The 11,737-nt window shown below is 38.7% G+C and overlaps 1 protein-coding gene across 1 annotated transcript in view; it reads left to right on the forward strand.

Moving 5' to 3' along the window:
- The first annotated feature begins 4,298 nt into the window (after positions 1-4,298).
- The window catches only part of LOC122085140 (palmitoyl-protein thioesterase 1), a 15,861-nt gene continuing 8,422 nt past the window's right edge, over positions 4,299-11,737 (forward strand). Inside the window, exons 1-5 of the mRNA XM_042653586.1 lie at positions 4,299-4,598; positions 6,571-6,655; positions 7,215-7,266; positions 7,345-7,365; positions 7,464-7,517. Of these exons, the coding sequence (XP_042509520.1) occupies positions 4,502-4,598; positions 6,571-6,655; positions 7,215-7,266; positions 7,345-7,365; positions 7,464-7,517 (309 nt within the window). The 5' untranslated portion in view covers positions 4,299-4,501. The remainder of the gene's footprint in view (positions 4,599-6,570; positions 6,656-7,214; positions 7,267-7,344; positions 7,366-7,463; positions 7,518-11,737) is intronic.

The raw sequence follows: 11,737 nt of genomic DNA on the forward strand, positions 1-11,737 counted from the left end.
TCCTATAGGACCTTGAAGGAGAAGAATGGGTGGGGAAAAGCCCCATTTGATTCCCCAAAGAATGGAGAAAATGGGGAAGAAACAGGGTCTTTCCCGCCAAAACCGATGGGTACAACCGGCGGGTACCTACCCGCCTGTGGGTACCCACCTGAGAAGGCAGGGGACCTTCGGGCCCAACCGGCGGGTACCACCGGCGGGTACAACCGGCGGGTACCTACCTGCCGGTCTTAGCCATGGGTCCCTGGCCCAACCGGCGGGTATAACCGGCGGGTACAACCGGCGGGCCCCTACCCGCCGGTCATAACCGGTGGGTAAAACCGGTGGGTAGACAGCCCACCTGTCTGACCCACCCGTGTGGCCCCGAAGGTGATCCTTATGTCCGATCGAACCCAAATCGGACGTGTGACCTTCTTTTGACGTTCTAAACACGATTTTGACATCGGATTTCATTAATTTCGATTCTAAAATGGTGAAGTACTAACCCCTCTCAATTATGTTAGGTTCACCAAATCCTACCCGATTCGCTCCGGATCTCACCCGTACCGAACGGGAATCCTTGTACGCTACAAGTAAGTGGGGAGAGGACGTTTGGCCTTGTTTCAAGGCATTTGTTTGGCATTCATATAACTATATCTAATCTAGTCATGTCATCATGAATATGCTATATAGATTAGTCATTCCACTCATTGATGTGCATATATGCTATGTTTACTTTTCAAATGCCAATTGAATGAGATGTTTATATGTTGAATGTGGACATCATGGAGCATAATGCATTGATAGACTAGATGCCGTGGTCGGCTTGGAAACGAATGCATTGGTGGCCCGTGGTATGGGACACGGAGGCACTATGCAGTCGTACTGTCATATAGGAGTATGCGTTATTAGGATTCTCACCATCCCGTGCTACGACCTTCCCAACAGGGGTTAAGGTGTTGGGTTGCCATTTGGGGGGAAGCAGGGGTCGCGGTTGTCGGACACTGTGGCGGTTAGGCATTACGCCCGACGAGTCATGTAGGACAGTCGGCAACCCCGGTGGTACATTCAAGAGGGCCAATCGTACTGCTTTTAAATTGCTGGAGTCAGCACCTTTATTTCAGTTATTTACATTTTTGTTGAGAGCCGGTGGACGGCATTGTCTTTACTTTTCCGAGTACTCACGGTGGGCCTTCTCCAACAGCCTTATGGGCGTATCGCGGGAGGGAGTTCGCGGCTCGTACCCGAAGTATACGCGCACTGTGGTTGTAGTAGCACTTAAACCAAAGACTTAGTAATGTTGCTTAGGCGGATGTGAATTAAAATGTATAGCATGGCATGTAGTGCATATGATGTGTTGTGATGTGTGGGCTGTTGTGTGTGGTCCACCTCTCTACTTACTGGGCTAGTGAGCTCATTCCACGTGTACACCCCCTTTTTAGATGATTTTGCAGGTCATACATCTGAGGAGCATGGGGTGGGTCCCACAGTCGAGTTTCCTGAAGAGGACTGGTGGACCCCCGAGGAGTTTAGGCACGGCGTAGACTGCTCGTGTGAGAGCTGTGCTGCAGGACAGCAGTTCTGAGGCCGAGCTGAGCTCCACCCTGGAGGCCGTGCTGAGCTCCACTTCCGAGGCCGAGCTGAGCTCTTCTATATGATGCCGAGCTGGGCACAACCCCTGAAACCGAGCCGAGCTGTGTACTCTGATGGTTTTTGATGATTTCCTGTATATACTTGATATTTGAAATTTATTCTTTTTGTGTATATATCATGCCTTCGGGCCCAAATGTATATATTTATTGTATCACAATTCGGGTATCAAGTATAAAAGATTTATTCACAGGTAAAAACTTAGTCTTCCGCTGATCTGATGAATGTATGTTAGTGTGTGTATGCTGTGGTGGAATACAGTATCTGATGATCCTGGCAGGTTTGGGTTAACCGGTGTTAACTCGGTCACCGCTCCGGTTCAGTGTGAACGGGGTGTGACATTTATCCCAACTAAATGGATTTGGTTACATGGATCCAATGGAAGCAAATAATAATAGAAGAAAGGACAATAGATGATTCTCTCACAGATTTGGATAATTAATCCGATTGGCTTTTTAACCACATTGAACATACATAACGGCAGTTAGGAGCATGGATTTAGGGGACGGTATCAGGATAGGTGGCAGATATCGATCTGGATCGGATCAGTGTGAATCGATCAGTTTTGCCCCTGTTTTTTTTTAAAAGTACTAATTTTTTACTATTTTACCCCTGAAACGATATGAATAATTGATCCGGATTGATTAAGGATTGAGGATCATCTTAGCCGATACCAATCCCATACAGCCGATACGAGACCGATACTTGAAACCATGGTAAGGAGACTACTGGGGAAGTTTAATAGATTTTTTTTTTTTCTATAGATTCAAGACCACAAAACCAAAGTCCTCTGGGGAGAAATGAAGCATGGGACAGACAAGAATGTTTTTAACTTTCAAGTTTCAAAAGTAAATAGAGGACTGGATCTTCATATCTTGAACAATCAAGACTTTGAGCCGTTTGATAGGAATGTATGGGGCAGACAAGAATGTTTAACTTTCAAGTTTCAAAAAACAAATAAAATAATAAAGATGTGGATTTTGATATCTTAACAACGCATTGCTGTCAATATCATTTGATCCCACTTTGGTTATCTCATTGTTGTAAGTACTCACAAACTCCTCTGCTTCCTGCTTTCTGTAAACTAAACATGCTCTCTCTCTCTCTCTCTCTCTCTCTCTCTCTCTCTATATATATATATATATATATATATATAGTATAGAGAGAGAGAGAGAGAGAGAGAGAGAGAGAGAGAGAGAGAGAGAGAGAGGGCAGGGTAGGGGAGAAAAAAAATGAGAGAATTGGGAAGGACGGGTTCTTGTATTTTCTTTTTTCTCTTTCAAAGTGTTCCAAAAGAATGGTTTTATTTTTGTTTTTCTATTTCTATTCTTTTGTGTTCCATACTTCCATATGCCTGATTTGTTTCATAAGAATAGAAAATGAACTGATACGATCAACTGTTTTTCTTTGTTCTATTTTTACTCCCAAAGAACAAAAGAATTGAAACAACACAAGAGTGTTAACAATTTGAGCATTGGGGCCTCAAAAGACGCAAAGGTCGATGTGCATGTGTTTAAAACTATTATAATTAGGCACTACCTCCTATTGCTACTTTTATAACAACAACAATCATTACATTATCCCAACTTAATGGGGTTGGCTACATGGACCCGATATATTCTACAAAGTAATAGAAATATGTAGAAAAGAAATAACAACAAAGAAATAGAAGATGGTAAAAGAATAAGTCAAAGCAGTAGATAGAAAAACATCATCGAAACATCCGCTACAAGGTGTTAGCTATGCAGATCCTTATCCTCCACAATAGGCTATTGGCGGACATATTAGAATCCATTTCTAAGTTATTATTTTGGACTGAGTTTTCTAATACTCACATTGAATCACTATGGGACAAGTGGATTTGAGATGCATGCGAGGGGTATCAAGCGGGCATTTTGGGGAACATACATAGGGGGTCTTTTTTTTCTTTGGTAAAACCCTATAGGGTTTATGAGCCTATTGACGATGGATAGACCATCCTCTGGATGAGGGAAAACTCTTTTTATTTATTTATTTTCTTATCCAAATTAAATCAAATAAGCATTATTTAAATTTTTTTCCATTAAAATAGAGAAAAAATATTGTTACGATATTAGTGTATAGTCTCACTCTTATGCAATTTTTTTTATTATTTTTTTCTTATTTTGAAATATGGTCTCCACATAAATGATTCTTTTCTTAGAACATCCATTGATGTGGTGTATAGATTTCTCTTCACGCTGGCAGCATGAGAACACTACCGGCAGAAAGTCCACTCAATTAAAATATAGGCTGATCATAAAATAAAAAAAGAAGGCATTAAAATCAGCAGGAGAGGTTTCATAAAAGAATGCAGCAAATAAAGTATGACAAAACAGTATCATATAAAGCAGGTACGAACATACCCTACCTCCAGCGTTTTGAAAACGGATTAATACGATGATTGTATGAAATAGCGTCGAACTCTTCTCCTTTTTGTTTTCAAATATACCATTCTTTATCCTTGTAATTATAGAAAATGGGACCGATGATGGTATGAATTAGCGTCCAACTCCTCTCCTTTTTTTTCTTTTCAAATATATCATTCTTAATCCTTATAATTATAATTATAGAAAATGGGACCGGTTTTAAATGCTGACTCGTACACTCAACGAATCATACCTCGAGCGATTCAGACAATCTTTTCTCAAAAATGAAAATTCCAAACTAACAGTCGTACAAAAAAAACTTATAAACTAAGTCGTCATTTGTTGTCTTCTTCAAAGAATCTCCGGCAGATAAATAATCTTGATCTGAACGCTCAAAAGTTCCTTCGAGCAGAAGAAAGATAAAAAAATCGTGAGGGATTGAAAATCTGGTTTAGGCAGATTATCCGTAATTAGTTACTGCATCCTTAATGGCCGCTCCGCCACTAGTCTCGATCGTCTTCATCTTCATCTTCTCCTTACTCTTCATTCCGGTTTCGTATTCTGTTCCTTTCATTGTGTTACACGGTGAGCATCTTTTCGTCTTTTGCTAGTGTGAATTTCTTAGCTTCAGTGGTGTAATTGTAAATTTAATTCGCTTTTTTTGTGCTATCTTTGTGGTTCAATCTGTTTTTTAATGTGATCTTTGTAGCTTTTTGCTATTTGATTCGTTTGCTAGAACATTTAATTTTGTTTAAGAATTTTTATGCTAATTAATCTAGTGAAATCTGCTATTGAAGCTGTCTTCGAGCTTGTTTCTTTTATTTTTAATAAAGAACGCCCAGATTCAATACAAGAAACCTGAAAGATTACGCTATCTCAGCTCTTGTTGGTGAAACTAAGCCCCTTCCGACATTCTCTTTTGTGCTTAACACCATAGTACATAGACGCGAAGGCCATGGACTGGTTTTACACTGTAAACAAGTTGTCGCGCGAGTCTTCAATGTGTGTTCTTTTCTCTCTCTCGGTCAAGATTCAAGAACTCCCTGTCTGGAAGTACTGCAACCTATTAACCTCTTCGTAGGCAAGGATGTGAAAAATAAATGGATTGAGTTATTGTTTCTCACACAGCTATGCGTTCAGTATCCGACGTTCCTTTTTTAAATTTCTCCCCTCACCGTAACCCATTTAAAAAAAAGAAAAAAAAGGGCCCAACCGGCAGCCATGTCACTCCCAATGGTGAAATACTCTTAAAGGTCCTACAATCTGGGCATGTATGGTTAGCCCATGTCATGTGTAAGTGGTTATGATTTTTGATGTATGGTCTGATGGCCTATCAACCATGTGTTGTGCAGATAAGTGAAGTTGATGAAGACTACATTCTAATTGGCAATCAAAGTTAATATTCTAATCTGTATTAGAACCACTAAAAATCTAGTTGCACTCATTAAATTGGTATCTCGTTTAAGAAAAGAACATATTATGATGGTTCTCATGCACCAAGTTTCTTCTCTGAACATTGTTATGTTTGTTGCCAAGGACGCCATTATGGCAATTATGTAAGTGTGGATGTTGAACTTGATATATATAATAATTGACTATTTTACAGTTATCAATTCTTCACTGTAAATGTGAATTAATTCTGGATGAGTCAGGCTGTTAGTAACACAGTACTATAACCTAGTCCCAGCTTAAGAAGTTTTTCAGGAATTTAAGGATGAAACTTTCCACCTTGAAAGAGACCATATTACCATATTTCTGCTATTTTAGTTGTGGACACATAAGGCCCCTTGGGGGTTGTGGAGGAGGTTGAGAGAATAAGAGCTTTAAATGGTACTTTTCTGCTTTACCTTCTTTATACTAAAATGTGATGAGGAGACCAATAACTGAAAACCTAATTTGCAAAGTCTCTTCCATTTCTTCCTTAGTGCCTCCTCCCTCTCTCTCCCCCCCCCCCCCTCTCTTTTTTCCCTCTATTTGTGCTTTAAATGGTACTTGTAGATGATAAATTGCTTTGATATGCAGAAAAAGAATAAGAATAAAATTGAGAAAGAGAATTATTGACTAGTAGAAACTGGCTTTAGAATGGACAGATTATGTCTAGTGTTTAGTGGAAAGTGCATTAAACATCACTCTATTGAATATATTAATGGTAAAAACATTTTAGTGTTTTATTATAATTATAATAAGAATTCAATAAGTAAGCCTATTATTGTTTGAGAATGTCAGTTGGCATATGTTTCTGATATGCATATTTGCTGTCGTCTGCATTGGAAAAAATTTATTTCTGAAACGGATCAGAGGTTCCATTAGCATATTTTTAACACCAGATTGTTATTTATGAATTTTTCTGTTTTCTGATTGCTCATATTCTGTACAATCCTCCTCACCCTCCCATGCATAGCTTTCAATCATTTGCTAACTTGCTACATGTTGTGAATCCATAGAACAAGTAATTTTATAGTGTTTTAAATTGAGGAATATATATGATTTTGGATGATAATTTCATATAGAACCTTAAAGTCAAACTTATACTCTAATATGCACTATTTGATGCCAGGTATTGGTGATCAATGCGCCAATCGGGGAATTTCACAATTCACTGAACTTCTAAGTAATTGGTCTGGCTCTAAGGGATACTGCATGTATGTTCTGTCTTATCTTCTATAAGATTGCCTTATGTTCTGACTTGTTTTGAAGAATGTTGCATAATATGTTTCTGATCTGAACTCAATAAGTAAAATTTTCTTTTGTTCTTTGTATCATGCTTTCATTGCTTGTTTTACTTTGCATATCAGATCAACCATATATTTCACCAAGGGAGCTTTGAGCTAACCCCCTTTAAAAGAGGAAAGAGTTATGAACCCAACCAAGTGCTTTTTTGTTGTATTTTAAAATAGAAAAGACATTAAATATAGTTTGGCTTCATTTTAACTCCGAATACATGCTAATATATTTCTATGTAGATATAGATAGATTTTATGATTGTACTCCTCTTGCCCTTCTCTATTGTAAGATTTTACTCATGTTGTCAAAGAAATAGGATCCCTTCTTTTATCCTTTTGGATCATGCCAATGCGTGTGGAAACAAGTTTCCATGTGTGAAGATTTCCGATTTCCATTTGCATTTTGATAACTGGTCCTCTGCTTTTACTTATCAGGAGAACAAAATATCTGATCTTATTTCTCTTTTCTCCCTTTTAGAGAAATTGGAGATGGCACATGGGACTCCTGGGTTATGCCACTTCAGAAGCAGGTGGAATGTGATCACTTTTTATTCGTAGTGTTTTACCAGTCTTCTGGTTCTAACTGCTACTGTGTCATGTTTTTGCAGGCTGAAACTGTTTGTGATAAGGTGGTAAAGCTGTTTGGGTAACATATATTGCTTCTTCTGGTGTTTGAGGTTTGATACATTCTCCTAATCTCCTTAGAAGTCCACTATTGGATTTACAGGTGAAGAAAATGGAAGAACTCAGTGAGGGTTACAACATCGTTGGATTATCGCAGGTTGATTGGATAATTTCTATTTTGTGATTATTCTAAAAGCATCATATTCAGATCAATTCTACTTGGATTTTATCAGAGTAGAATACAAGTAGATGGCACATGATTATTCACCTCATGGTCTTGTACGCTTAAGTGCTATAATCGGTTCCATGAATACAAATTTTTTCATCCCTATGATATTAGCTGGAAACAAGTGGAAGAAGCAAGTAATTGCATCATTTAATGCATAATACTGTGGAAAGAAAAAACTGAGAAAGTTATATTTGAAAATGCAACCACATTAGCTATCCTTTGTCTGGATGCCTGGACCTAAATGATTTTGTCAAATGCAATAATCTAGAGTATAATTCTTGCATTCATAGAAAGAAAAGTTGAATACATTCCTTGTTGGGTTGTTTACAGTTATTGCTTTGGCCTCCTAGCTGATGTTTGCACATTTGTTATCTCTGCCTCAGAAAGAAATGTGTTACTATGATCCTTGAACGTTGCCACCTAACTTCTGTTTCTGCATTTGTTATTTTATCTGCCTCTAAATTGTGTTACTCTGATCCTTGAACATTCCATTACACTTGAAACTATTTTCTTGTTTGCTTTTATTTATCCTCATCCTGTTATGTCATCTGTTAAAGGAAAAAGGAGAAATATGGGAGCTTAAGAAGTATCTGGTAGCAATACGCAAATAAGGTTTGATCATGAAACATCAGTATTCAAACTCTTAAATAAGAAAGTATACAAAAAATACAGAAGAAAAGAAAATTTGCTACCAAAGATAGCTGTCTATACAACTCCTACAGTATCTTCTTGGCCACAAAATCTATTGTGAAGGATGTATAACAATGATGAAACACAGACATAAATATTTTTTCATAATCTTTTTCTGGCAGTCCTGTAGTATGATGGAAAGTAGTTGCTGCTTTTTAAGAACAATAGTAATTTTCAGTTGCAAAGAAGAAATACTAGCTGCATCACATGTAGACCAAAAATAAATTGAACTTGTGACCGAATCAGAGAGTGCTATGACATTTATTTATAACTTAAAGAAGGAGAGTACAAGATCAGGACTACTGATGTGTATGGACATGATATTACACATAGGCCCCCCTAATGACTTTATTCCTATAGTAGGACAAAACAAAGAAATATAAAAGTATTAAAACTAGACATCATAGCCGAAGCCATTAAGGCCCAAGGGTTGCACCCTAAGGCACTAAGGAGGTCAGCCTGCATAAAAGCTTGGTCTTACAAAACCACACATGGGCTTGGTCCACCTCAGCCGTCTGACCAACGAAGAAAGCAAGGCCAGCTTGCTCCTAGCTAGTTCCTTCATGCCCACGCCCCTAGCAGAAGACACTGCAAGCTGGAAATGAGGTACAATGGTGTTTGCCGCGTTCATAAGCTTCACACTGGATAAGGGAGACAGATTTGCAACTAGGGACCATTTGTTGAAGATTGGAGAGAGACAAAAGTCGTAACTGATAGTGCCAATACGAAGGGGAAGCACCAATGAAGCAGGTGATGCAGCGGCAGTAGAGATTGAATCACTATTGAGATAGTTTATACCACCCTTTTCATGCCCTCCACCCTTGTCTGAAGATCGTAAAAGACACAAGAAGAAGGATAAAAGGTAACAAAACAATTTAGAGCCTTGGTAGTTTGACTAACCAACAAAAGATTTACAGGCATTTAAGATACATGAAGAACAAATGATAAAGACAGATGAAGTTGGAGATTACACCATGGCTAGTTATGTGGGTGGAAGTTCTATTAGTGAGAATAACTCGAGATGGATGACTAGTTTTATGAAAGTAAGAGAGAACATCTGTCTTATAATAGTACTTATTAGCCATATGATTGGAAGCACCATAATCAATGATCCAACTAGTATAAAATGAAGAAGTAAGAAGAGCAGTAGTCCCTGTTTGGGCTAGTGTGGCAGTGGATGAAAAAGTGGAAGCCTCTAGTTGTTGGAGACACTTTAGTATTTGATTATAGTCATCTTGAGACACAGGACCTAGTGAAGCAAGCCCAGATGAAGAAGCAAAAGTATGTCGTTAGAAGACACCATGTCAGAACTTCCATCATTCACTGTTGTGTTTTCCGGCTGTTGTGCCCACTCAGGTTTATCATACTTCATCCAACATATGTTGGGAATATGGTTGGATCTGCCACAGTGCATGCACTGTCAAACAGAGGGGTTGGTTTTCTAGCCTCCCCAACCACCTCCACCATGTCCTCTACCTTCCTCTGAACCATGACCTCGTCCAAGAAAACCAGAACCATGTCCACGACCACTACTATTAGGAAAAAAAAAAAAACAAACTATCCTTAGACGAAGATGATTCAGATTTGACAATAGAGGGAGATACAATGCATTGAATCCGGAAGAATGCCTCATTCCTAATCTTCTCAGCTGCAAGAATCTGGCTTGATAAGCTTCAAGTCAGAATCCAATTCAGGTAGAAATTTCTCAACAAGAAATTCAGCATGCTCAGATTTCAATACTTCAAGATCAACGGTGAGGAAGCTTGTAGACATTCAGTTCTTCCCACATGCTCTTGAGTGTATTATAATAATCACCAACAGAATTTCCACTCTGCTTGGAGCAGAAGTTTTCATAAAGTTCATGTACTCGAGACATTCTTATCCTGCGAGTAAATTTCACTCAAATTACCCCAAAAACCCTTAGCACTGGTGTGAAACATCACATTAGTACCCGCAGATGGTTCCATACTATTCCATAACCATACAAGTATAGTATCATTCTCACGCATCATCTATAGGTGGTCGGGATGAAGTAAGGTAATCATATTTACTCTTTGCGTTGATGTACCCTTACAGCCTGTGCCCATAGTGGTAGTTGGAAGCGCCATTGAACTTGAAAGAGGTGATTTGGACATCAATGGTGTCTGCTCAAGGCTTTGGATCAGCCATTTGTAACAGCAAATAGAATGACAAAAAATTCCAGCAACTGATGATATATAGAATTGAACAGTGCGACAATCACACTACAGACCAGCACCAAACCACAGAAGAAGATAAACAACCGATGAAATATAGAATACGGTTGGCCATAACAATCTACCATCCATACCGCATACCAGCAACCAATCCACAGAAGAAAAGAAGAAAAAAAATACCGCAGGGAGAAAGTAGGACAGAATAGGAGAAACAGTTTATCTCTCAATACCCTAATCTGATCGATCCTCTTCAAACTCTAGTCAAGTGAAGGAAGTAGGCAGCAGATGTATTCCTCAAAATTTGATATAAAAACAATGGTCAGATAGGTGTATACTGCTGTCTTAACAGAAATAACCACTCTTTTCCTAAAAAATAAGAAGTTGCAGAACTTTCAATCCGGTTACCTGATTTTGATCAGAACTTGATCAATAAAGGTTTCTGTTGTGTAGATAGCAGCCCCGAAAATATGAGCAGAATACAGTGCCAGATTTCCCTATATGTTGCCTCCTATTAGCAGCTGGAAACACTCAAGAACAGGGAACTGTGGGGCAGGAAAAATCAGGAACAGCAGAACACAACCACAATAGTAGCAGGGCAGATCATTTTATATAAGAGAGGATCTCAATCATACACAGCAACCACAGGAAAGAACTTCACCAAAAACAGCAACCACAGGTCTTCAAAAGTGGCTGCAGGTTGTCGCCAGCACAGGAGAACATTCTGTCGCTATTAATGGCCAAAACTGAATCTGATATTCAGCAGAAGAAACCTAGTTTATATTCATACCTGATGAACTAGGGTCTCACAACACAAAATGCAGTGTAGGTTGCTGCAGACCACAAATCAACAAGCTTGAAAGGGACCTCATAGTAGAGCCACTGTTTATTCCTGCTCTGATAACATGTGACAGAATCTGAGATAGGAAGAACAGAACCTGTGCATGAGGACATTGAGAAGACAAGGAGAAGAAGAATAAGAACTCATGGTTGTGAGAGGGTTATCCCAGCTGTGAGCCTATTGTGCTTATTTATAACTTAGAGAAGGAGCGGTCAAGATAAGGACTGCTTATGTTATTGACATGATATTACACATAAGCCCGTAACATCTCAAGTCTTATAGTAGGCCATAAGAAAAATAAGTAAAAGAATTAAACTAGCTTTTTTTTCCCAGCAGATAAGCCTTCAACTTTTTTTTTCTTCTTCTCTCGCTAAAAGGTCATTTTTTTAAAGTAGAACTTAAAAAAGAAAGTACACCTCCCAAAA

The sequence above is a fragment of the Macadamia integrifolia genome, chromosome 7, assembly GCF_013358625.1.
Source record: "Macadamia integrifolia cultivar HAES 741 chromosome 7, SCU_Mint_v3, whole genome shotgun sequence".
In the NCBI taxonomy this organism is placed as follows: domain Eukaryota; kingdom Viridiplantae; phylum Streptophyta; class Magnoliopsida; order Proteales; family Proteaceae; genus Macadamia; species Macadamia integrifolia.